The sequence below is a fragment of the Capronia epimyces genome (genome assembly GCF_000585565.1).
Source record: "Capronia epimyces CBS 606.96 chromosome Unknown aczIQ-supercont1.11, whole genome shotgun sequence".
NCBI classification, from domain to species: Eukaryota; Fungi; Ascomycota; class Eurotiomycetes; order Chaetothyriales; family Herpotrichiellaceae; genus Capronia; species Capronia epimyces.
Window position 1 is genome coordinate 865,194 of NW_006912914.1, and position 24,842 is coordinate 890,035.

The 24,842-nt window shown below is 52.8% G+C and overlaps 12 protein-coding genes across 12 annotated transcripts; 3 read left to right on the plus strand and 9 right to left on the minus strand.

The window, feature by feature from the left end:
• Positions 1-132: 132 nt before the first annotated feature.
• On the plus strand, positions 133-939 carry A1O3_10364 (uncharacterized protein; the record flags this gene model as incomplete). The annotated part of the gene is made up of 2 exons (XM_007740454.1): positions 133-541; positions 629-939. 2 exons carry the CDS (start codon positions 133-135, stop codon positions 937-939), a joined length of 720 nt encoding a protein of 239 aa, XP_007738644.1.
• Positions 940-1,420: 481 nt separating this feature from the next.
• On the minus strand, positions 1,421-1,867 carry A1O3_10365 (uncharacterized protein; the record flags this gene model as incomplete). Its single annotated transcript, XM_007740455.1, has 2 exons — positions 1,421-1,675; positions 1,754-1,867. 2 exons carry the CDS (start codon positions 1,865-1,867, stop codon positions 1,421-1,423), a joined length of 369 nt encoding a protein of 122 aa, XP_007738645.1.
• Positions 1,868-2,512: 645 nt separating this feature from the next.
• On the minus strand, positions 2,513-3,115 carry A1O3_10366 (uncharacterized protein; the record flags this gene model as incomplete). Its single annotated transcript, XM_007740456.1, has 1 exon — positions 2,513-3,115. One exon carries the CDS (start codon positions 3,113-3,115, stop codon positions 2,513-2,515), a length of 603 nt encoding a protein of 200 aa, XP_007738646.1.
• Positions 3,116-4,244: 1,129 nt separating this feature from the next.
• On the minus strand, positions 4,245-5,964 carry A1O3_10367 (uncharacterized protein; the record flags this gene model as incomplete). The annotated part of the gene is made up of 3 exons (XM_007740457.1): positions 4,245-5,636; positions 5,723-5,850; positions 5,904-5,964. 3 exons carry the CDS (start codon positions 5,962-5,964, stop codon positions 4,245-4,247), a joined length of 1,581 nt encoding a protein of 526 aa, XP_007738647.1.
• Positions 5,965-6,381: 417 nt separating this feature from the next.
• Positions 6,382-7,851, plus strand: A1O3_10368 (uncharacterized protein; the record flags this gene model as incomplete). The annotated part of the gene is made up of 2 exons (XM_007740458.1): positions 6,382-6,449; positions 6,705-7,851. The coding sequence occupies 2 exons, from the start codon at positions 6,382-6,384 to the stop codon at positions 7,849-7,851; spliced, it is 1,215 nt and encodes a 404-aa protein (XP_007738648.1).
• A 231-nt stretch (positions 7,852-8,082) lies between these two features.
• Positions 8,083-8,641, minus strand: A1O3_10369 (uncharacterized protein; the record flags this gene model as incomplete). Its single annotated transcript, XM_007740459.1, has 2 exons — positions 8,083-8,172; positions 8,261-8,641. The coding sequence occupies 2 exons, from the start codon at positions 8,639-8,641 to the stop codon at positions 8,083-8,085; spliced, it is 471 nt and encodes a 156-aa protein (XP_007738649.1).
• Positions 8,642-9,164: 523 nt separating this feature from the next.
• Positions 9,165-10,273, minus strand: A1O3_10370 (uncharacterized protein; the record flags this gene model as incomplete). Its single annotated transcript, XM_007740460.1, has 3 exons — positions 9,165-9,649; positions 9,808-10,113; positions 10,174-10,273. The coding sequence occupies 3 exons, from the start codon at positions 10,271-10,273 to the stop codon at positions 9,165-9,167; spliced, it is 891 nt and encodes a 296-aa protein (XP_007738650.1).
• A 763-nt stretch (positions 10,274-11,036) lies between these two features.
• A1O3_10371 (uncharacterized protein) lies at positions 11,037-12,919 on the plus strand (the record flags this gene model as incomplete). The annotated part of the gene is made up of 3 exons (XM_007740461.1): positions 11,037-11,312; positions 11,376-12,332; positions 12,386-12,919. The coding sequence occupies 3 exons, from the start codon at positions 11,037-11,039 to the stop codon at positions 12,917-12,919; spliced, it is 1,767 nt and encodes a 588-aa protein (XP_007738651.1).
• Positions 12,920-13,104: 185 nt separating this feature from the next.
• Positions 13,105-14,781, minus strand: A1O3_10372 (uncharacterized protein; the record flags this gene model as incomplete). The annotated part of the gene is made up of 1 exon (XM_007740462.1): positions 13,105-14,781. The coding sequence occupies one exon, from the start codon at positions 14,779-14,781 to the stop codon at positions 13,105-13,107; it is 1,677 nt and encodes a 558-aa protein (XP_007738652.1).
• A 615-nt stretch (positions 14,782-15,396) lies between these two features.
• Positions 15,397-18,084, minus strand: A1O3_10373 (uncharacterized protein; the record flags this gene model as incomplete). Its single annotated transcript, XM_007740463.1, has 3 exons — positions 15,397-16,548; positions 16,599-16,956; positions 17,009-18,084. The coding sequence occupies 3 exons, from the start codon at positions 18,082-18,084 to the stop codon at positions 15,397-15,399; spliced, it is 2,586 nt and encodes an 861-aa protein (XP_007738653.1).
• A 1,393-nt stretch (positions 18,085-19,477) lies between these two features.
• Positions 19,478-21,110, minus strand: A1O3_10374 (uncharacterized protein; the record flags this gene model as incomplete). Its single annotated transcript, XM_007740464.1, has 3 exons — positions 19,478-19,582; positions 19,635-20,744; positions 20,838-21,110. The coding sequence occupies 3 exons, from the start codon at positions 21,108-21,110 to the stop codon at positions 19,478-19,480; spliced, it is 1,488 nt and encodes a 495-aa protein (XP_007738654.1).
• Positions 21,111-23,443: 2,333 nt separating this feature from the next.
• Positions 23,444-24,775, minus strand: A1O3_10375 (murein transglycosylase; the record flags this gene model as incomplete). The annotated part of the gene is made up of 1 exon (XM_007740465.1): positions 23,444-24,775. One exon carries the CDS (start codon positions 24,773-24,775, stop codon positions 23,444-23,446), a length of 1,332 nt encoding a protein of 443 aa, XP_007738655.1.
• Positions 24,776-24,842: the final 67 nt, after the last annotated feature.

The window sequence follows — 24,842 nt, forward strand, 5'->3', positions numbered from 1 at the left end:
CAGAATAGTTGCCGGACCAGAATTTCCCCCGAACCATAGTTTGGCTTTATTGACCAGAGCCCTTCTCTATATCCCATCCTCGTAAGCAAATACAACATCTCGACAGCAGTGCAAATGTCGGACGACACAACCATGACCACTCCGGCACTCGCAGGCTCTTCCTCCCCGCACGTTGACCCAGCCATATTCTCGTCGCTCCAGACCAAAATCGACCAAGAGCAGGCGATCCGCGACGAGCTCCGGACGCACGTCGAAGCGCTATCGAAGCAAGGCCGCCTCACACAATCCATCCTCTCTCGCATCCACAACACACCGACCGACGAACTCGAGGCCAGCGTCCTCGCGCCCTGCTACGACGCGCTCTTGGAGCAGACCAAGACGGTGAAAGAGCTGGCCCAGTCGGCGTCCCAGTACCCGTTCTACAAGTGGAATTCGATATGGCAACGAGACATCCAGGCGGTCATCAGCAGCCTGCAACTGTGTGACTGGCTCAAGGACGGCAATCTGCTCACATTGGAAGAGGTCGGACAGAGGCTAGATGGTGAGTACCGAACAACCATCAAGACAATGGTCGTGTGGCGATCGAGATTTTCAGACACAATTACTAACAGCTATGGACGTCTTATAGTCCCGGTCAATCTCAAATCCGAAGATGCCTTTCACATCACCGTCGAAGACTACCTCCTTGCCCTGACCTCGACGATCGAAGAGCTCGCACGGCTGGCTCCCAACGCGGTCACGTTGGGTGACTACGCGCGACCGCTGCAGATCTCGAAATTCGTCAAGGATGTCCACGCGGGATTCCAGCTGTTGAACTTGAAAAACGACATACTGAGGCGAAGAGCCGATGGGGTCAAATATAGCGTCAAGAAGGTGGAGGACGTTGTCTACGATTTGAGTCTACGTGGCTTGATCCCCAAGACTCCTGCAACGGAATGAGAATGGGCGAGACAGCATCGGGAGGTCAAGAAACGCATTACATCGAAAGGTTGAAGGTCTGAAGATGTAAGGTCCCATATCATCCAGCGGATGTGATCTTAATTTATCCAGGGATGCTGGCTGCAAGTTTTACTGCAATTAGCCCCGAGGGAGCAGGCCAGCGGAGGAAATAGCAAGCCGGCTGTTTTCCTGGGTACATGGATGGATCTCCAAACCCAACTCCGCCGTCTCTTCAGTCTCGACAGGGACAGTAGATGGTGGGAGGTGCTCACTTTATCAAAAGAGCACATGAAAACATAAGAGGCAAATAAATGTCCTCTAAGAGATGTATTTCTCAGACTACCTGGACGATTCTGATTCCCATCTCGATCCTAAGATTTCTCCCATATGCAAATGCACCAACTCTTTCCGAAGAGTAGCCTGTCACCAGCAAGTGTATACCGCATCAATTACTGGACTTCCCCGTTTACGTTTACTCGCTTTACGGCTCTGTGGGCCTCTTCCATTGCTCGCCGTCGACTCTCGCACTGCTGTCCGCGGTCGCGGGCTCTCTCAGACCCGAAGCCGAGCCTGTGCCCAACTTGACATTGACACCACCGCTGCCGACATTGACGGTCCGTTGGTCTGCGGATTGGAGGTCGGCACTGGCTCCGCCAAAGGGCTGTTCTGGAAGAGGCAAATTGGCCTTGACGCGGTCGATCTGTTCTTGCTTGGGCTCGTGTTCGGACAGGATTTGCTGGAAAGCTGGCTGTCAGTACGGAGCGGGTGGAAAAAACTCTTCAAAGAATAGACGCGGGCAAGACCTCAAACTCACCTTCAATGCCGACGTATCGGAGTCCTTGGGCGTCTTGCCGTCGTGGAACTTGGATTCTTTGGCCTCTAGCTTGCGGACGTCTTCGCTGGTCGTGTGGAAGGTCTGTTCGGACATTGTGGCGTCGAGGTGAAGACTGTCTGGTTGATTTGATGGAGGAATCAAGTTAAGAAGAATGATAGGTATTTTGTCACGACCAAGAGGTAGGTTGGGTCAAAGTTGTACTCTGTAGTGCAAGTTTGGAAACGATTAGATGACGAATTCACAGAGCGAATGAAAAAAAAACCCAATCGAACATTGCCCTGTCTTCAGATATTTGAAGTTTAGCTGGACCGGAAGGATACGCCACGACGTCACTCTCAGCATCGTGGATCGCAGTCTGATTTGTGCGTCCTGGATCCGGTGTGGCAACCTCTGACTTGCTGTCCACAGTCAAGTCTGTGTTGCTGGTGATCTCGAACATTCATGACCCCACGACGAGCTTCGATGTGAAGAGAGGAATGGTGAAGCATGAGCCGGCGGGCATCCTCGACGTCATCGCGGAGCATGGATACCAGGGTGGCATGGGGAATTCATCATCTGCCATCCAGAAATAGTCTAGCCCTGGATCACTGAACTCCGGACGAATCATCGTCGAGCTGTCCTGAACTGGGGCAGATGGGTGGAAGAGACAGAGACAGAGACGTGGGCTGTACTCGTAGCCATGCCATCCCAAAGGCCGCAAATGCGTGAAATCGATGGTCTGAGTTGAGGAGTTTGCCGTCAGTCAATCTCGACCTCCATGTCATCAAGACAAAACTCCCAGTCCAATATAACCTCGTTGTAGTGAAAGTCCGCCCAAACATATAACACCTCCAGCCTGTCCCACGTTTTCCCGCTGAACTCTCTCACTCGCACGTCAAGGACGTCGTGGAAACCGGCAGGAAAATCCACGCTCCAATTCAGGACCTCGTCCGCATCCCTGACCTTCGAGCTCCGCCTCGACCCCTGGAGATAAACCGTGGCCGAGCCAAGCGGCATATTCAAGGGCTTCAACTTCAGGCGGTGGATTGTAAATGTGTGGGTGGAGTTGCTAGGCTGTATCGACGGCTTCCTGTCGGTATCGGTACCGGTGCCGGTGCCACTGGCTGGTCTGCCGGAGAGAATCGACTTGAAATTGTCTCTTGTGCCGTACAAGGCGTTCGGCTGGGACACGGCGCAATTCAAGTCCTCAAGCGAGATAATGCCCTCGAGTAGCGGGTGGGATGGATCGAATGCATAGAAGCCATTGAACACGAAGGCGTGGTATGGAGTGGGAATTGTTCCAAAGCCATCAGGCGTCTTGATGTGGTCGAACTGCCATAAAGTTCTCAGCTCCTCGTGCATATCGTCAAGGGCGGCAGATGAGAGTCAACTCACGTTCAGAACGGCCAGATCTCCTTGTAAGGTCGCCTGAGCTGGTATTGCGGAGACAGTGTTGAAACAAATCCCCAGCACGAAGCATATCAAGACCAAAGAATGTAGTTTCAGGATACTCTGCACGACTGACTGGCCAGGGCTTGACAAACAAGCCGTGGCGACAGTCACCGTCGCCTTGACGAGATCATTCCACCACAGATGAATCAGAGCCGTGGCTAGGAATGCAACGCGGTAGAAGAGGTGAGAGAGGGCCATGCTTTGCACTCACCAGGCTCTCCCTAGAGTATTCAGACATGTCTAAATATTTGATAATAACAAGGTACCTAGGTGACACCGCGGGAGATACCTACCTAAGGTATAGCTAAAGGTAGATCCAGCCAGCAAAAACGCGTATTGGAGTCGACAGACACGTCATTTGAAGGCCTTTAAGTGCCCCAGGTACCGAGGTGCGGATACAGTACGGAGTACATATAACCTGACAACACCATTCAGCCAATATCTTGATCGAAGGTTTGCATCGTCAGCAGTCTCATGTTGGTATGCTACATGTAGGTGCTGGGTGGTGTATACGCCAGGACTGGTATACGCCCTGAAAGAGGCCACGAATGCATCAAGTTGACACCGTGCCCATCCTCCTTCGTGCCACCATCTTCTTCTGAGAACCTTGCCTATTTTCAACCGAGCTGGTAAAATCGCCGCCATCACTCGTCAAGATTACATTCGGATGTCACGCTGCTTCGTTCTCGAGCCATTGATCTTGCATGACATGCAGATCGGACTCCAGTTCAATCTATCACAGTTGTCCAGTGTTTCCTAGACCAACACGACAATGAACCAAAGCCGGAGAATCAAATCCTAGCCTTATACTCATGGCTTGAGGCAACAAACGGTTATGCTGGATTGACCAACAATGAAGCAAGTTCGAGACGGACAGTGGACAGGATAGGTGATGGAGTGTGGCCCGCCTTCTTCTGGCGCCATCCGATTCTTTGGTGCTATTTCGTGGTACGATTCCTCTTCGCCCTCTTGGTCGCCGCTTGCCCCTCTGGACGGGAGATCGAGGTGTCCGGAGTGTCCCTTTGTAGGATAATTGGAGTCAGATCCCTATCTCCTTGGCCTGGCTGTGAAGCAGAGTCGACATTAGATGCCCCGCAGATTGCACTCCAGATCCCGGAAAAACTTGGAAATCCAGATTAGGAGGCAACTGGTCGATAGCCGAGCAGATGCGTTCGAGGTGGGTTGGCATCCAGACATCGTAGACATTCTTGGTGAACTTGTAGGCTGTCCACTTATTTATACCTTCTTCGCTCGTGAAATCAAATTTCTTGATCGGGTGACGGTAGAAGGTGGTTTTGCTTCCATCAATTATAGGATAGTGACCGTAGATCCTAACTGCACTATAATCGTGTGAGACCGAAAAGGCGAGGATTTCCCTAGCATGTTCCTTTTCACGCTTTACCGCTTTATAGAGCTCGACGATACCCCTTGTAGCGATCGTCATACTGTGTGCATTCTGTCGGTCGGCAGTATCAAGCGCTGCGGCGCCGCACTTCACTTCAGAGGTGAGAAATGGAAAGTACATTCGGTAGGTTGCGACGAAGAATGAGGTATCGAAGACGCTTCCAACAAGAGGGTCAAGCTTGCGCAGCTGTTCGTCTGTGAATGCAGATCGACCGAATCCAACGGTATAGTCCGGCTGTGGCCTTGGGCCCTCCACTGGAATACTACCTACCCACGCTTCATTGACATTCTCAATTAAGCAGCTCAACTTGGCAGCGCCCAAGATGGCCATGTCCTCCACCGATGGTACAATATACGGCGAGATGCTGCGGATGATTCGGGCCTCGTTCCTGCCCTGTACTCTGCGGCATGTCTCCTCAAATACGTCGTCTCGGAATAGGGAGTCGTTCGGGGCTGTCTGCTCTAGGCTCAACAGTGCCTTACAGCTGCTTAGACTCGAATCTGTAATGCCCAGATGAGACTTTTCCATGTAACTCCCCTTAGCCGCAAGCAAGGTAGTGTACCGTGTATCTCGGTATGGAGCACTCTTGGCTTCCCTCTTCTGCTGGTCGCTAGATCCAGTCAGGCTCGAATCTGACTGCTTCCGGCGAAGGGAAGGAGGGCCTTTTTGGATGGGCCGTGGGTATCGGAATCCATCTATCTCCACATACTGGACAGTTGGAGGAGGCGGCTGGTCTGTCTGCTCCTCTAGCCAGCTGTCCCTTTCAAAAAGGTCTTCTCTGGCCTGACTATCTTGTTTGAAGTATTCGTTTGGCCAACTCTTGTTCAGTACCCAGTTCTTGAGCGGATCAGCGACAGCTGTGCCGGTGTTCCTTTCTACCTTCCATTGTGCTTCTGCCGTGCTTTGAGGGGGTATTCGTGGTCGTTTTGAAGAACGCAGGTCTTCTGTTTGAGAGAGATGATCGGCGTCTTGCCCTCGCTTACGCTTCAAGGAAGACCTTGCGGGCTTCTTGAAGGACTGTGGACGCTGCGGTTCGTCCAAATTTTAAGCAAGACAACCAAGAATAGGGTAACAGAGTAAGAGACGGCTCGATCCTGCGAGACTACACCGACTTTAGGGGGGGTAGATTCCAGTTCTCTCCTTCGGTTCTCACTGCTCTTAGGTTGCGATCTGGTTTGAAGGCGTGAGCTTCTTCGCGTCTCTCGTGGTTCAGCGTTGTCGGTGCCAGTAACCTGCTCTCCTAAGAGTATCAGCGGATTGCCTCGTAAACTTGTGAATTGACCGCGCCTTTACCTGCTGACGTAGAAGACTTCAGTCTTTTCTGAGCGCCTACAAGTTCTCGATGGTTGGCCATGGTTAGCGACAACTGAAGGAAGTCCTGGCTTCTCATGTAGCTGCCAGGTGTGAAGGTCAAATGACGACTTCGAACGGTAGAAGCCGTGGAACATTGCTGATGAAACGCGGGAGCACTCCAGGTGCTGGTACGTACTCCGTACTCTGCACTCTGCACTCTGGACTCGGTACGGATACAATTGATGGGGAAGTTATTAATCTTCTCCAACTCGACAGACACACGTCATTTGAATGCTTTCCACTTCTAAATTCTCCACCTGAACGCTATCCGGCCTTTTCCACGTTTTCGCCGACTCATCCTCTGGGAATTTTGTCTCTCGAGAGGCCTCAGGGCCAACAAAACTGCATCTATAACCTACACCCTTTCCTTGATCCTCTTGAACCGCCTCTTGAATCGCCTCTTGAGTCTCTAGGCGACATGCCTCGAGATCCCCTCATTGGTCTGGTGGGAAAGCCATCCTCTGGGAAATCGACCACATTAAACAGGTGCGTCAATTTCACACTTGGATTGGTTCCTTCGACTCACACTCCTTCACAGCTTGACAGATGCTAGCTCGAAAGTCGGTCAGTCTTTGTCCGTCCACGATGCTGTTATGCTGGACCTATTTTTCCCGTGGCAAAGAGGTGGTAACATCGGCTGATATAAAATCGCGCAGGCAACTTCCCGTAAGAGGACTCCCACATGCATTACTTCTGTTTGCACTGTGTGCAGGACTAAAGTTTGATCTTGTCCGGACCCAGCTTCACCACGATAGATCCCCAACGAGCGGTCGGATACCTCCAGATTGAATGCGCCTGCATACGACATGGTCTCCAGGACAGGTGTCGGCCGAACTATGGGTCGTGTATCAACGGCAAGAGATCAGTACCAATCGAACTCCTCGACGTTGCCGGATTAGTGCCCGGCGCCCATGAAGGCAAAGGGTTAGGCAACAAGTTTCTCGACGACCTGCGTCACGCGGACGCTCTCATTCACGTGGTCGACGTGAGCGGGACGACGGATGCTGAAGGCAAAGCTACACGAGGCTACGACCCGAGCGTGGATATCGAGTGGTTGCGCGGGGAGATTGTCAGGTGGATTCTGGGAAATCTGATGGAGAAATGGGGAAGTATCAGGAGACGGCACGTCGCAATTAAAGCGTCGGCGGTGGACACTTTACAAGGACAGTTCTCCGGCTACGGCAGTACGAGCGCGGTCGTGGCGCGGTGCCTCGACAAACTGCAATTGAAAGAACCGCTGGAAGAATGGAGCAACGAAACCATCATGAAAGTCGTCAACGCCTTTACCGACGAAAAGTTCCCCACCGTCCTCGCTCTCAACAAGATCGACCACCCGGACGCTGACCGCAACATAGCCAAGATCGCCAAACAACAACCTGCAGACAGAATTGTTCTCTGCAGTGCCATTTCCGAAGTATTTCTGCGGCGGCTAGCCAAGCAAGGCTACATTAAATACAAAGAAGGCTCTGAGTATCTGGACACGCGGGAAGACTTGATCGAACAAGGAGACCCGGACGGAGGAGGGCTCAAAGAGATGGACGACAAGCTGAGACAACGTATCGAAAACCTCAAAGACATGGTTCTGTACCGGTTCGGAAGCACCGGGGTGGTACAGGTCTTGACTCGGGCGGCCGAGGTGTTAGGTCTCGTGCCCGTGTTTCCGGTCAAGAACATCCACACGTACGGCTCCGGAGCGGCGGGCTCGACGGCCGTATTTCGGGATTGCGTGTTGGTGAAAAAGGGTAGCACGGTGGCTGACGTGGCGAAGAAAGTCATGGGCGACGCGCCCATTGCCTTTATTGAGGGCGACGGTGGGCGGAGGGTGGCAGAAGACCAACTTGTGGGTGTGGGCAAAAACGACATCTTGTCTTTCCACGTTGGACGGTGACGTGCGGCATTCAATAGTTGGATGAGACCATGTATCAGGATTTTGAGGACGTACAGTGTACCAACGAAGTTATAATTCGGCTCAGCATGTTATTTACAAGTCATTGAAACTGATGAGATCGCCGCCATTGCCAACCGCCGTTTATTGCTGTCCATGCAGCTGTTTCACCCAATCTGGTTTGAGGATACCTTTTGGGCTCAAGGTGCGGTCAAGGTCTGTTTAGTGAGGTTTCTACTCAAAATCAGTTGGTGGGTGAATTGACCAAGCAGTGCGGACGGACTCTGGATGGGAGACAATGGCAATCACCAAGGACAGAGAAAACTGTGGATGGAAAGGTCAAGTGCTCCAGACATGGGTACTATCATGCAACGGAATAGAAGGGCCCTTTCATATCGAGCGAAGGACTTACCTCGCCTCTCTCGTCATTCATCCCGATAACTGGCTCGGGCGCCTTAGGATGCTCCTTCTTTGCCTTCTTGTTGGCATTGCCCTCGTCCTTGCGGCTGATGGCCTGGCCACCCTCCTTGCCATCCTCGTGGTCCTTGATGCCCTGCTGCGCCCCTTGGGACTGCGGGTCGAGCTGTGACCGGTTCACGGCATGGCTTTCGGGCCCACGGCCCTCCCAACCGGGGGTGCTGGATGGGTCCTTTGCCAGCAATAAGGAGGTGGTGGAGAGAGGAGCTCTCACAGAGATTGAGATCAAAGGATGACAGAGGCCGCGGCTGCGTAGGACGGAGGATGTGTACATCGTCCAGGGGTTACAGGGGCGAGGAGCGAGGAAACGAGGCATTTCGGAGTGAGTGTCGAGGTCAACTGCTTGATGTGGTCTCGGGTGGGTTGTTGTCGTTCCTTACCAGGGTCTGGATCTGGAGGTGGTAGCTAGGCCCTGGTCGAGGCCGTGCGTAGGTCAAGGGCTGTGAGGAGCTGGACGCTCTCAAATATGAGTGAAGACAGTAAACTGCAGACTGCAGACTGTGCAATGAGGGGGGGTTTGTCAAGCAACGTGGGCGAGTGTCAGTCATCAAATGTTCGGATCTCGCCTTCGTCTTCAATACTTTGACATCCTTGGGGACCGGCTCACGGCCAGAGCTCCCAGGAAAAAATTCGGTCACTGAAACATCATGAGCCATTGGTGTTGCCGTGACGGGAGTTGACACTGTTGATGTCGACATTGTGACGTCATTCCATCTCCCCTCAAGCTCTACCGTCAAGCTCGCACATCTCGCATAGGGGACCATCTATCTTCCCATCTTCCCTAAACATGCCCTGTTCACGAGACCACTGGCAGTTTGACTACCTAGATATCATCTTCTTTAACGTGCCACGCGCTCTGCGTATTCCTTCTCCCTCCGGTTTCGTTCCTGCCTCCACTCTTCCACCGCCTTCAATCCCCTTGGCTCTCCCCCGGGTCCTTCCACATTGCTGGCGGCCGGCTGTCCCAGCACTTCATACAGAGGCACGACCCCTGACCAGACTCCTGTCCCTTGCTCTTCTCTCCTCTGCTTTTCCTCCTCTTCTACCGTCGCCGGATCAAACGGCCCAATATTCGCGGCGCGGATCTTGGCGCTCGCACTGAGCACTTTGACCTCAATCACCTTGACAATGTCCACTGCCGAGTGGAGCACCGGGTAAGTGGTCTCCCAGCGCCCATGGTACATGTGGTTCGTCAGAAGGCGCATGGCGAAGCGCTTTTTGCGCACGTCTGTGTCCGGCACGATGGAGGCTGTGCCGTGGATCGTTGCGGATCGGTAGTTCAAGCTGTGTCCATTGGGGGTTGGGAAGAGCGCGAGGCCGTCGACTTGAGCAGGGAGTTAACAACACAGTGTTTCGGATGGGTTTCTGGGAAATTGGGACGTTGATGTGACAAATGAGAGGGCATTTCTCCAGATAACGGGTATATTCTAGGCAAACAACAAGTATAGGAAGCGCGTCCGAGATGAGTGGATATTGTCTCACCTTTCGTCGAAGAGATGCACACCCTGATGTGCCCCGACTCACTCTCCCGGATCGCTTTGTACAGCAAGGCCGCCACGTTGCCGTGCAGGTACAAATCCATTGGTCCATTCGTCATATTCTCCTTCTGCTGCCGTTCCAGTTCGCCGTCACTGACCTCTGCCTCTGCGTCGCCGTACCGCCCAAGCACTGCAGTCAGAGGCATAGCCATAGGTATGGCCTCGCCATCTTCGTCTCTGGCTATAAATGATACTTGAGACACGAGTGTCGAGTCGGTTATCGAGTGGACGGTCTGATAGTCGTAGTGCGCTGTGGTGATTGAGTGAATAGGTCAGATCGCATCAGACTGTGCCCACGACTCATATGTACCTCTTTGTTTATACACCCGGATCTTGTTAAGTTTGGTCTGAGGGTATCCCAACTGCGGTGCATTGTCGTCTGAGATCGAGTTGGCTGGTTTTCCGATCATGGTTGTGACTGGTCGGCGGTTGGCAAGCAGCAAGGGATAAATCAGTCGACTGCCTCGGGGACGCATGAAAACTTTGAGATCTGACCAGAAGACGGAGTCACATTCGAATGCGGACAAGATTCAACCAGTCCAGTGAACGGGCCCTGTATATAATATATACCATAGCCTGCAAGACGCTGACAAGGAAGGGGTGGAGTTCAGCGACCACAGACGGCTAACAGCATCGATAGCCTATCATGGCATGCTATCGGCAACGGGCCCCCCTATCACGTAGACAAGGCTGAGATCTCCTCGCGTGATCCTGCCGTTGGCCGATATTGGCGTCTTTGAGCGACGAATAGACAGCAAGACAGTCGCCGGCCGGGATGGAGCCTCGCCTCGCCCTTCTTCTTGGCAATCTCCCAACCTGCAGTACTAAAAGTTGCACCAGCGGGTTCCTGGAAGGGAGCCATACCTCGCTTGCGGACTCCCTTCGCACTACGGAGTAATAGACTGGCTGTGAGACTGCGCGGCATGAGGAAGATCCTTGATGTGAAACCAGGGTCTCGCGGCGCCCCTGTCCCGTCCGACGGCCCTCCGTGGCTCGGCTTATGGACTCGCTGTCTGATGAGTTGAAATAAGGCGAACTGTCCCAGCCGGAGGTGGGAAAGCTCATTCTCGATAGCCATCTTCGACATCTGAGCAGGTTCCGTACAGATCCAGTAACACGGGTGCCGTGCATCACTATCGCTAAGGATTTGAGCAATTCGCCTGACACAACAGAATGGCCGCCGAATTACAGGGCTGGCATGTTGTTGCCGCACGACACCAGGAAACGATCGAAAGCAAGATCCCACAGGCATGGCAACTGTCTGAAAATTTGTTGAACAATGTTGCTCCCATGGCTCTCCCCAGACAATCGGGCATCCTGAGTGACTGGGAATTGAGCATCACCGAATCGAAAGCTGTAGATATCCTTGCCGAACTTCGACATGGCAGAGTTAAAGCAGTGGACGTGACGCGGGCGTTTTGCAAAAGGGCCGCCATTGCGCAACAAGCGGTGGGTGGCTCGTCGATCTATGTTGGCGACATAAACTGACAGGCAGGTTTGGTGGATTATCAGACGAACTGTGTCGCCGAGATCTTGTTTGAAGAGGCTTTGGACAGGGCTGCAGAACTGGACAAATACATGGAAACCCACGGCCGGCCGAAAGGGCCTCTTCACGGTCTGCCCATCTCTGTCAAAGAGCACATTCATATGCAAGGCACGAAGGCGACCTGCGCGTTAATGGCTTGGGCGGACCACACCAGCTCCAAAGACGCATTGATCGTCCGGGTCTTGAGAGAGCAAGGCGCCGTCTTTCACGTCAAAACGACAAATCCTCAGACTTTGATGGCCATCGAGACCGACTCGAACCTATTCGGCCGCACCGTGAACCCGCACAATCCAAGCCTAACGTGCGGCGGCAGTTCGGGAGGCGAAGGAGCCCTGATCGCAATGGGTGGCAGTGTTATAGGTATAGGCACAGACATTGGCGGCTCGATTCGTGTGCCTAGTGCCTTTTGTGGAATCCACGGGCTCAAACCGAGCGTGGCAAGGCTCCCGCATAGCGGACTGAGTGGCCTTCAGGACGGAATGCAGAACATCGTCGGTGCCGTTGGCCCAATGGCTCGGTGCGCTGAGGACCTGGATTTGTTCTGTTCGGCTGCTCTGGCCAACCGACCTTGGGACCATGAGCCGTCATTGATCGAGCTCCCTTGGAAGACAAGTATTGAGATTCCTCCTCGACTGACCATTGGTGTGATCTGGAACGACGGCGTCGTTCACCCGCATCCTCCCGTCAGCCGAGCGTTAAAGAACACCGTGGCAGCTTTGCGAGGCCAGGGACACAGGGTGGTGGACTGGAATACTGATCTACATCGACAGTTGGTTGATGCTGCTAACGAAGCCTACTTCCTCGATGGTGGGAAGGAGTATCGTGACATTCTGGCTGAAGGACTAGAACCGCCTGTTCCGATTATAGAATGGCTGCTTGAGACAAATGCCGGTCGGCCGCACACTGTCGAAGAAACCTGGAAGGTAGGTGATCCCGGAGTCTGGCTCTGCAACGAGGCACTGACATGGGAGGACAGCTGAATGCGAAGATCGAGCGGTTGCGGACCCTATATGCCGAGCAGTGGAACGATATCAAAATCGACGCAATCATCTGTCCAGTCAGCGCATCCGTTGCTTCGGTCCACAATGAAAGCCGGTATTGGGGTTATACAAGTATCTGGAACGTTCTTGACTTCCCTGCGGTGGTGATGCCTGTGGGCAAGGTCGAGGAGTCAGACACGTGGGATGAATTTCCACCAGCCTCCCTGACACCCCTGACCTCGGCCGATGACTCGTATCGACAGCTCTTTGAGAATCGCCAAGGTGCGTCAAGGTACCAACATGCACCTGTTGCTATCCAGATAGTTGGCAGACGACTCCAAGAAGAAAGGATCCTCAGAATCGCGAGGAGCATCGAGCGCTGCATCTCCGAGCCATGCGCACCAAGTGGAAGTCCATTGGAGGTTAAAGGCGCCAATGACCTCGAGCCTGCTTCGATCCAATTTGCAGGAAGCCCAAGCTTCTGGAATTCGGTCGCGGAGTTTGAAGATTCCGTTTCCGTTGCCGCATAGTTGTGGTGTCAAACCCCATGACTAATCCAATTCGAGAAGGTTGGGTTTGTATTCCTGACAAGTCCCATCTTCTCGCTTCTTGCCTCTCGCTCGAATAAAATAACCGTTCGGGATTCAAGCGTATTCGAATCGTATCTGGTAAGGTCGTCCATATTTGCACGGAACCGAGCGACTTTCCTGCAGTATCAGACGAGGAGGGCGCAAATGTTTAATTCAGACATTGCTCTTTTCCAGTCCCACTGTTGATCCTCGTCAAGGAGACGTGATTCCCAGCACTTCTTCATGACCCGAAGAATTGTTGCGGAATTCCCAAAATCCTGTTCTGAGTTCCCAAGGATATCTCGGACCAAGGTTTCGAAATATGCCTGCCGTGAAGGCTCTGCCATACATCCCGATATGCATATTGGCCATATCAGACCACGCATGTCTTGGAGCTCCCTGACTTGCTCCAGAGCACCTATCGTCCTGTCCACTGCACCACGAACTTCCGGCAAACTGGGAATGGCTCCGGACATGATGGTGTGCAACTGCACAAGTGCCGCAGATGCAAATACTCGGGTGACGGTATGCGTGATGGGAGGTTCGGGGATACTTGCTCCTTTTCTGCGGATCGTGTTTGTGTCAAGATGAACTTGAATGTCGAGTCTTGCAAGACCATGCTCCAATTCTGCTTCAATATCTTGACTTCGAGTCAGCAGATCGCTGACATTCGGCATATTCGCTTGTCGAGCAGACTCCTTCCAGACGCTGAGTGACGCCAGATCAGCAATTGCTATCATGGCCCAATTCTCGCAACCCATGACTTGCTCCAAATTGACATGGTCGTCTTGTATTAGCACTTTGTAGCATAAACGCGGCGTTAGACCTGTAGATGCGCAGGAGACTATGTCAAACCATAAGACAACAGCCGTCAAGAAAGGCAGAGCTGAATCCCCAATCTCCGCAGTCTCTTCCCCCTGCCGCAAGGATGGTTCTGACCGTCTCGATCTCGAAGTGTCCGTGCCCGTGTTGTGTTGGAGAGATGCGACAATGGATGCGAGGGCTTGCAAGTGAGGTTGCCAATCACTCACGCCGCCTCGAAATAGTTCAAAGCTGATCAAGGAGACTCCACACGCCAGGATTTCAATTTGCCCTGATCTATCATTGAAGCCTCCACCTTGCTGGGTCTGCTGTAAGAAAAGTTGCAAGTCACGCAGAGCATTGGTATGATACAGGGTCAACTCCTCAAACTTATCACCTTCGCCATGGAAGCGTAGAGTGAACTGGTGGAGGGCACTCAAACTCAGTGCTGCATGATACAGCGGCCCGGTCCTGATCAGCAACCACAACAGCCAGCCACGATTGAGATCACGGGGGTGAAAGCGAAACTGCAGTGGGAAGACGTGGTCGAAGTAGTGCATCAACAGTTCTGCATCGCGGGAACTCAGCAGGCTTGCCCCAGGTGAGGCCATGCTCTGCTCTAGAGGATTCCATGTCAAGGGGACCCTCTTTGTAGGTGACTGGGCGTGTGCTTGAGTTTTAAGCCCTGTCGGCCCCTGTAGTGACTCGGTCGCACGAGACCGTGCTCGGTGTGCCTCAGAGACATCGCCGACGTCTCCAGTACCACTACTCGTGAGACACCTGTCACCTGCAAGAGTCGACTGAGGCAGGCCTCTCTTTTTCAACTTGAAGTTCCTGTTGATAGCACGCTTAATCTTATTGCGATATTCCTGCTCTCGTGGACCGCTGTCTAACCACTCTGGCCTGTCGTATCCGTGACACTGGACGTTTCGCGAGGTGCAGGCTCGACAATAAGGCCGCGTTTCATCGCATTTCTTATGTCGGACCCTGCAAGTCCAGCAACCCTGGGTGCTTCGACTCATCGAACACGAGAGAGATGAGGGCGAACGCCGACGTGGATCGATTCAGAGAGGGTTCAGACGCTGGTGGAATCAAAGGGGTGGGTCGGCGGGCCTCTCACCAGCCACGAGGCTATCGAGGACCTGAATTATCTCAAGCCTGAAATGTGAATGCGAATCTTGCTCTATGAGGCTTTGGCCCAATGCATTGTTGACGATGCCAGATATCGATGGTTGGGAAGGTAGAAACCTTTTTAAGGTGCAAGACACCGAGCGGGGAATGCCGCCGTTTATTAGTGAGCTACAGAAGTAGTATCCGTACAAGAGGTACTGTAGAAACAGGACACTCGTACTTAAAAGGACGTTTGGCAGATATCAAACAGATAGTCTCATCTTATGTACGTCCTTCGTCGGCGCCCGCTCCGTACTACACCCTCCTGGCGATTGCAACGTCGTCCCATATTCTTAAACCGTCCAATTCGATCATGGTATCATCCTCGTGCAAGAATTCCATAGTAACAAATGAAAAATAAGACACTTTTTCCACCACTGACATGCAGTACCTGGTTCAGAAACTTTGGATCCTGGAGTCGACACATTCCACGGCGAAATCTTTCGCCTTCCATCCTCACAGGAGAATTACGCCTCCACCTCCTGAAAATCAAATTCGTCATCGACCGGAATGGTGATGCCACGGTACGTCTCCCTAAGATCGAGATTGTCACCAGTCGCTGTTGAGCCGTTGTGACTTCCTGCAGCACTAAACAAAAAGTCGTCACCGCTGGTCAGAGATTCCTCGGAAAAGCTAAGCAGGCTTTGCGGTACAGGTGCTTTCGCCGTCAAGTCTATACCAGACAAGCTCCATGCATCAGGTGTCCATTCGTTGCTAGTTGACTGATAGAGCGGCTGTCCGTTTGCGGTCATATCCGCATAAAGTGCCGAGTTGTTGTCGAAATTGGTGAGTAGCTGATCCCAGCTTGCGTCGGCTATAGTTGGGATGGACGGTTGTTGTTTCTTTGGCGGGAGCATTGTGCTAGATGAAGTTCTTGTCTGGAAATCACCATATTCGTCACCTAGAGGCAGATAATCCAAGTTGATGGCCGGCGTGTCGATGGTTCTGCAATTCGTCAACTGGTTCGGCGATGCCGTATTCATCGGTAGCACTGGAGCGGATTGAGTTGACGAGAGGCTGACAGTGCTGGCAGCGCGATGTACAGCGCTCAGAGCTGGAGGTCCATTCGCCGATCCAGTTGAACGTCGGGGAATTTCCTCCGATTTTGATTTGGTGCCGAAACTCGACCATCTTGAGGCGAGTGCCTGCAACTGCTTTCTCGTGGACTTGGGTTTCATCTCTAAGGGAGTAGGCCTGAACGAGTTTGGCCGTTGTGCCGCGTTGTCCATCTCCAAATTCTTTGGCGATGGCTCCAGTCGGCCTTCGATGGAGGTGAGCGAAGTCGCCATCTTCTGAAACTCCGTTGCCGCTACCGGGTCTTCGTTGGTGAGCATGGTAATAGAAAGAGTCAGTGATTTCTGGTTGTCCTTGATAAGTTTGCTGTCGTCGTCCAGGTCAATTGACTGCCACAGGATGGAAATTCCGGAGATCAGTAGAATATCAGCCTTGTTCAGCGGGAACGTATAGTTCATGCGCCGCTCCAACAAGAGATCCACGATCTGCAAAACATGCTTTCCAGCAGCTGCCAGAACAATATTGGCTGCGGACGCAGCACTGCCCGAACCATGGCAGAGCAGTGGTCGGTGGATTAGGGTCCGCGTGTAGAAATATCCCATGGACTGTGAAACAGTTAGAAGGTAATGAGACCTCACGAGGAATATGCACTCACCAATAAAGGTGACCTGCAGCTGATCATGTTTGTAGCTGGCTTATCATTGCAAAAGCGTAAGCGGAGATGTTCAGGAAGTTCTTCTGACCACTGGTCGAGTTCATCGGAGATCGCATGTAGTCTGTTCAGGGATAATTGATAGCTTGCTTTAGCAGGATATAGGTGATCTAGGACCTTGGACAAGATCTTGGTCAAGCGGAAAAATGCTAGCGCACTGGAAATCTTGGTAAGTTCGCCTGGCAGGGCAGGGGTAAAGCCTTGTGCGGTGAGGTTTTCATCGTCGACATCGGCGGGAAACTCTGTGCTAATGTCACTATCACGTAGTAACATTGGGGTGCCAGTAGTGGCAGAGATAAACCTAGGAACACGTCAGTCCGAGTGTACGGGCAGACAGGAAAGTAAAATCATACTTGTCGAGGACGTATTGGCACCAGAAGACCTTCTTTCTCGTTTCGGCCTCTAGAGGCGACAAATTATGATACTTGTGAATCTGATGGAGACCCAGCTCGTGGCACATGGTCACTGCAATGCCCCGATGACGGGCGAGATGAGTATAGTCCGCTCGCAACAGATAACAAATTTGGGCTAGGACATGGCATTGCAGAGTTGAAAGTGAGGCGACAGATGATGTCGAATAAAGAGCTTTACGCCATTGAGCCTCGAAAGACGGTGTGTTCTTTTTCGGAGTCGTGATATTTGAAAGTGCCGAAATCTCGAAGATTAGGAAGAGCTGGGCCAGCGCCTGCTTGTTGCTGTGCCAGTTGCTTGACTCGGGGTTGGCCAGGTACTGTTCATATATGCGAAGGAAGGTAGGTCGATGGAGAACTGGCAACAACGGTTGCCATTCTTGGAAGAAGATATTGATGTATTGATCGGAGAGGATTCTAGGAGGGATTTTCGGTCCAGGGTTCACAGTCTGGCGAGTCGGTTGTAGGACTTTCTGCAGGTTTGAAGTAGAAAATCCTCTGGTCTGTCCCCCAGCTTCTTGCACCTTTTGATCAAAAGCCTCGAGGAGAGAGAGCGTGGTGGAAGAGCCGGTCGAGGTGGCTCTCGGTTGCACAGGTGCCGGTATCTCGACGTGCAACACTTCTTCTCTGACCGACTCCACTTCAGCTTTGACTTCGGCTGCATTCGCGGGCGAGAGAGACGCCGAACACTTTCGTGACGGAGGCGAGAAGTTGTGGATTCGAGAAAGCATGTCAATCTTCTCGTCCTTCTCATCTAGCAAGTCCTTGAGCTCGCGCACTTCGGCCTCGAGGCTTCGGACACGGTCTTCTAGAGACTCTGTGTATCCTCTTGGGAACGCCCGGCGGCTCAACTTGTCGCTGGTCTTGCACTCGAACCCGACATTGGTACATTGGGTGCACCGAGGTCGTACGCCGTCACACCTGATCTTCTTACTGCGACACCTATCACATGCTTGTGCAATCCTACTCTGTGCAGTGCTCCCCACTCGGATCATCTTCATCGGGAGTATCCCGGGCATGATGGATAATGTGGACTAGGTTGATAGACAATCCCTTCTAGCTGCGGCATAAACCTAGAGGGTGCCCGTCGGTCTGTTTCTGGGATGCGACGAGAGGAGGTAAAAAGGTCTGAGATGTAAAGGGTTGCTGCGGCGGATGTCCAAAGTCGAAGAGAGGGCTGAGAAAAAAGAATCACAGCACAAGGTCTCGAGAGCACCGGGTGGCGAGAGGTTGACTAGGACAGTTATGCGACTCAAGACGGCAGACGACTTGGGTTGTTCGTAAGACAGGCTAGGGCGTGATGGAGAGTGTGATGAACGGCGTCCCGAACATTCAAGGACGGATGGGACAAGGATGCACTTGTTGAATTGAGACTATGCGACGAACAAGACCGTGGCTCTGGGGAAGGGACATTGTGGATAGTGGAGGAATGATGGGTGATGGGTGATTGCGGGCTGCGAGCCTGGGGTGAGGAGGGATGCACTTCGGGGGTGTGGTTAGCGATGGAGGGGCTTAGGGGGCTTAGGGGGCTTAGGGGCTGAGGAGCTAAGGAGGCTGCCAGGCTCAGGCTCTGGGGCGAATCTCGCACAACTCGCCCTAAACAAACGGGAGCCGCACTGGGAGCCGCACCTTCAACCTACATTACCACACTTCCCGGCTCCTGTGGCCCATGTTCACAGAGATAGAGTTCGACTTTCCCCTTGGTGCTCTTTCTCGTTTCTTCTTCCCAGCTGGCAGGTGGGTTATGGGTTCCATTACCCCGCAAAAGCGGCAGGGTACACTCGAATCAGGCCCGCGATGTCACCTTCGGATCGAGTGTCTCGACACAGACAACGCGCTTCATGGAGGCTCCAGCCTATCGCAGCTGCAAGTGACCGACAACGCTTCGACGATTCGACACTAAGATACTTCCATCGACCCGAGCTTCGACCGTCCAGCCAGTGCAGGAGACATCCCCCAGCACCCTCCCACATCATCGCCTACCCTTGTTTGATGGCTACCTCATCCACGATGGCATGACGACTAGCCAGCATTCCACATGTTTCGAGCTCGTTCGCTTAATACAATGCAGCCCTGTAGAACCACTCTATCCAGCTGCTTGCTTTTTACCCCGTTCTATCGGATTCAAAAAGAGGAGGTTCAGAAAGCCAGTTTGCGGATTGAGGTCGGAGGTGTCCTATGTTCCTTCAACAAGGCTTGGTCCGACTCTGGTAAGCCATAGGGACCGGGAGCCGGGAATCAGGAAACGGCATGCATTGATGATTGGAAGCTTGTCAGCTGTCAGTCCATCAATTCGTATTGATTTTGCGGGCTCAGACCACCTAGAGCAAATGCCTCCGAACGGATCCGCACTGGCAACCACCGTATGTTAAATCCCCTTGGCGACAAAATGCGCTACAACTACATACCTACTCATGAGAAATCGTCTTCTGGGTATTTTCCTGTGGGGTCTACGCCACTGTGCATCTGCCGCTCGAGATACGTGCGGACAGTTGCAGACTCAAGCAGTTTCGCCTTCTGTACGGTGTTAGCGGAATGCCATCAAGCCCCCGGGAAGTGGTCAGCTCACCTCCGCCTCCAGCGTCTCGTACGCCCTGGTCAACAGGTCGAGCTCCAGCCTCCGAAGTCTCCCGATCGTCTCATATACCGGGCGTCTAATATTGTGCTCGTCAGGAACGGTATCGTCGTAGTCTTCTTCACTTGCTGCGAGTTGCATCCCTTGATCTTCGACCCGTTGCTGAATCATGACAACAGCACGAAGAACGAATATATCCCGGAGATCATCTTGCAGCACCTTAGAATGCAGCGCGTCTGCACTTAGGCCGGCATCCCTCCACGAGGCCTTCAGCTCCGTGTCTCCGTCCACGGTCTTCTCCACTTGAAATTCTAGGCCATCTTCCTGGTTGACACATGCCCACCAGACGAACGTACTATCCCAGTGTACCTGGTCCGACTTGTCGACGTAGATGCGGACCCCTGGCGCTTCTTGGGCAAACCGGATCTTTGCCAATCGCAAAGGGTCGTCGGCTGGAATGGACAAACTGAGAAACATCTCCCTGGCGCTGCTCGCGTGCTCCTCTATAAAGCCGTACGAGAAGGCCATCTCACAGGCACCGCCGGCGCCGTACATGATGGTGACCTCGTCCCCATCATTGATGGACTTCGCGTCCCCATCATTGATGGACTTCGCGTCCCGAACAACAAGCAGGAATGTCCCTGCGTTGTCATCTACTTCGAACCGTGCATTATATCGATCGTCGGCGGCATGGTTTGCCATGTCGACCACAGGGACCATCCCTACGCCTGCTCCTCGCGGGAGTTCCATGGCCCGAGATCGATAGACGGCATCTGCAAGTTTCCAATCTCCGAGATCCAGACATCCCGTATGCTCATCCCACCAGACCCGCTGACACCAGGGGATGGTATCCGTAGCTTCCTTAAGGCGATCGAATTCTCGTTCAAGATTGATCGACTTCTGGTACAAGGCGTCAGCGAGAGTGGTTCCGGAGAGTAGTCCCCTTTCCTCCGGGGTATAGAATGTGGGCAGTGGGATGTCTTTTGGTAGGCACTGGACGTAATCGGCGAACGGGGTTTTCAATTTGAGACCAGGGTCTTGATTGTCGGGGCTATTGATCGTCATTTGATAGACGAGAAACAGGAGGACTGCCGTACGTGGAGTCTGGCACGAAATTCGACGGTTAGTCTGCTGCAGAGACACCCAACCTACCTTGTAGCAGGCATCAGGCACACCATTGAATCGCCCTCGACCTACCTGAAATAAAGAGGCAGCAGCCTCGATGAGTTCTTTCAGACGCGGGTCCGACTTTGCACATTGCGCTACCCGATCCTTGGACAGGACAAGGTCTAGAGGGACAGCAACAAGTGGTTCGCCTTCTCCATGGTGGGCTTTTGCTCGCAGTCCGCCTCCCTGGTCAACTCCATCTTCGGTGAAGATATGGGCTTCAATTGAAGTGTCAAAAAGCTCGACATTGTTGAAATGGGACCAAGCTTGTAGATTCTCGGCTGGCAACGAGGCCTGCCTCATACTCACAGATTCCCGAGGGGTCAAAGGCTGTATGGTTGCTCGGGCACTTGGTGAGGGTTGGGACTGAGCAGTAGTAGAACTCGAGTCTTGCTGGCACTGCAGGCGGCATCATCGGTCGCGGGAGTATCCATCTTGGCATCGCTGCAGCTTCCGACTCGGAGTCCTGCGCCAGAATCCCACTGTCACCCTCAACCAGTGATTTCTCCCTCCTTCACCTGCTCTATTTTTCGACGGCTCCTTGAGCAATGGGCTGAAGCTATTATTCACCCGTTGCAGCTCATGGCCATGTGCTCTCGCTCAGCACCGAACGTCACATGAGATCCCAGGGTACTTCATACTCGGATTTCAACTTCCAAGAGCTGCAATTTTGTGCCATCCAAATTCTACAATCGAGACCTGACGATCTTAGCATGGCTGCGCCAATGTGATGTTGAGCATCCATGACAGGTCTAGAGCATGTCCATGCGTTACATCAGAGTGGCGTGAATGCTGCTTGCGTTCCTTTGCGGAGGAAGCTTCAAGTTGAAGAGAAGAACGCGCAACCATTCACAATCTCGCCATACGTCGTTTGGACAGAGTTGCTGCGAAATGCACCACAGCGGAATTGACGCCGCGGCCGTTGACCTTTAGCGAGTGAGATGCTGTGTTTCTCCCTCTCTGTTCGATGGCTAGGAAGAGTACTGGCTGGTCACAGGACTAAAACAAATGCTAACCTGGGCCCGGGTTCTTGTGGAAGCGTTTCTTACTGCACGCCCGGAATGACAAGGTCTCGATTTGAGCAATCGTGCCAAACCAGCTGATACCGAGAGCCTAGATTGATGCGGTGCGCCGCTCTCCAATAGCCTCTCATGCGAATCATACTATTACCACAACCCCTCGATTTCAAGGATGCTTTCTTTCTTAGAGGGATGTGGGCTCGGAACAGGAAGACCAAGACTAGGAGAACCTTTCGGTCCCCATTTGTCTGCCGGTGAAACTTGGGCTGGGCCGTTGCCCGTTGATAACTTGGCTGACTGTTGCACTCGATTCTTGTCTCTCTGTCTCACTCAGTCACACAGACTTGCAGGCTTTCATGGGATCAGCATCAGCATCTGCAGGATGGAGGGTCTTCTTCCAGACTGCGAACCGGGTCATTTAGTCCAGTTATAGGCAGACTACGGAGTAAGGTAGGCTTGATATATTATGGTCAGCCTGTCAGTATAAGTTTGGTCTCCCGCAGAAGAGGAAGGTCTGCCGACGCAGCCTTGTCGCTCCACATACATCAATCAGTTCAGGACATCTTCTAGATGAGCTACTGGCTGGCCCTGACGGCTGGCTTGACTCTCTACTATCCTTGCCACCTCGCCGCACGATCTTGGGGGTCTTGTACCTTGTTAGCTAAGCCCGTGGCAGGCAAGGCTGGCTGGTGCTGCCAGCTACCAAGTTGGCGCTGACGGGACCTAGCTTTGGTACTGGATCTAGTAAGGGATATATCGTTGTTTAAAATGAAGACAAACTAAAGCTCGCTCTCGCTCTCGCTCTGGCTCCAGAGAGACGGTCTCGTATTCAACCGAGGTATCAATCAAAGACGAAATAGACTGATAATAGACTTGAGCAGCTTTGGAAGGAGGCCAGTGGAAGAGGAAGGAGATTTTAACGACGATTCGATCGATATCTGAAGCAATACATACTACTGTCACAATGGTAGAACAAACACAGGGATTTGAACATTCAGGTCATGCTTGGTCAAATCAGCGGAAACCTCCAAACACACAGACAGCAGCTTGCTATTGAATTTGGAAGACCCGTCATCATATTCTCGACTCTGCAACACACGGGGAAACATGACCAGCCGTCCCAATCTTTTCCGTGACCCTCCAATCCCCCATCAAGCTAGCTTGAACCCTGTTTACACATCGCTTTGAAAGAGGAAGTCTGTCGTCCTAAGCCGTGGGTCGAGAGGAAGACACGTGGCAACAGATAAATGTCATGCTGAAGTCCCGAGACCTCAGTCTCGAATATGACAGTCCAGTAGAACCGACCTGAACTCAGTCGAGGGTGACAGTGGGTCCTCGCGTAGTGCAACTGAACTCATCCGTCATCTCTTCCAAGAGATCTTCCCCCCCCAAAGCGATATCCAACCACTCGAGAACCATTGTCGATGTCAAAGGCTGGGTCCGTGCTCGGAAACAAAAAAAAAAAAGGCGATCTGAAGGAACCTGACGTCAACGCCGGCGTGATATGCAATTTGAACGGAACATGATCGTGTTCATATACTTGTGTTGTCCAACTAGCATATTAGCTAGAAATGACATAGGTGGCAGTGCCTGAAATAACTGAGACCTATAGCATCGTTAGTGAACGTTCCAGGACAAATCAAATAGGGGGTAACTCACAGTGCATCCATTTGAGTTGCATCCAGTAACACCGCAATATTGTCCGTTTGAGTATTTGCAAGTGCCAGATAGGTTGCCTTGGATCTCGACAGTGCCCTCGTACTGGGCATCCGTGGTAGGCGAGTTTTGGAAAATAGAGAGCCATGTGACACCCCCCTTAGCACCAATACCAAAGTTGATGGGAGCGTAGTTGCCCAATGGTGTACCGGGGGAACCCCATTGGCAAGCCTGTGACGCAGGGTATCCAATTGGGTTGAGGTAGTATTGAGCAGATGTTGACTTTCCTTGCCATGTATAGTATGTCGCGGCGTCGGGCACGGTCAAAGCCTCGGTCTCACCAGCTTGAAGCTCGACAGGGATGGTCTCTGATTCGGTGCCGGGGTAGTCGGTACGGCAAATCGCGACGACACCGCCTGCATTGTTGGTGGCCTGGACCCCTCCGACACCAGCAACACAGAGACTGCTAGAGAGACTAGGGTTCGTCAAATGAAGCTTTCCACCGCTGCAAGACAGACCACCAACTGATTGGCCAGTGGAACCTTGAGTGGAAGGCCATTGTGCCTTTTGATAGCCGGGAGGGCATGCGTATGAGCACATCATTCCCTCCGTGCAGGTTTCGCCCGAAACTCCAGTCACAATGTGATTTACAAAGCCACCAGCGATGGTGACAGCTTGCAAACCAGACCAGCCTCCTAACCCGAGGTAGTCAAGAGCGACGGCACCATAAGCAGAGGGAAACTCGCTGCAATCAAGCTCTCCATCAGGGAACGCCGCCGTGAGGCCGGTTGCGCCAGAAGAGCCAGACGAGGACCAGGATGAGGGTGAGGCCGACGCGGAAGGTGCTGCACTGGACTCTGCACTGGAGCTCGAGCCAGAGTCGCTAGGGCTGGCCCAAGCGGATGAAAATGATGCTGGGTAGAACTCGGCTGCCACAGAGCTAGAGGCTGGGGGAGATGTCGTAGTGGTTGTAGTAGGTTCGGCGGTAGTTGTAGGAGCCGCAGTGGTTGTGGGAATGCTGCTGCTGGTCGTGGCAGCAGCGGTAGAAGAGCAAACACCTGGATCTTGACCATCCACAAACTTCAGTTCGTTGTCCTGCAGACCGTCGCAGACTTCCTCAGGCGTGATTTCCTTGCCGTCAAGAAGGTAGACATAGGCAGTAGGGCCTGCAGCATAGGTGGTCAGGGTGACATCCCGTTGTTTGTGCTGGTGCAAGTGTCGGTGGGCATGGTTATGCGGTTGAGCCAGGGCAACAGTGGCCGCCGCCGTCAAGGCGAGGGAAGTGAGCTTCATGTCGACTGAATTGTTGGAATGATTGGACGCAACAGTCTATCAAAGACCGGCAGGTAGGTGTATCAAC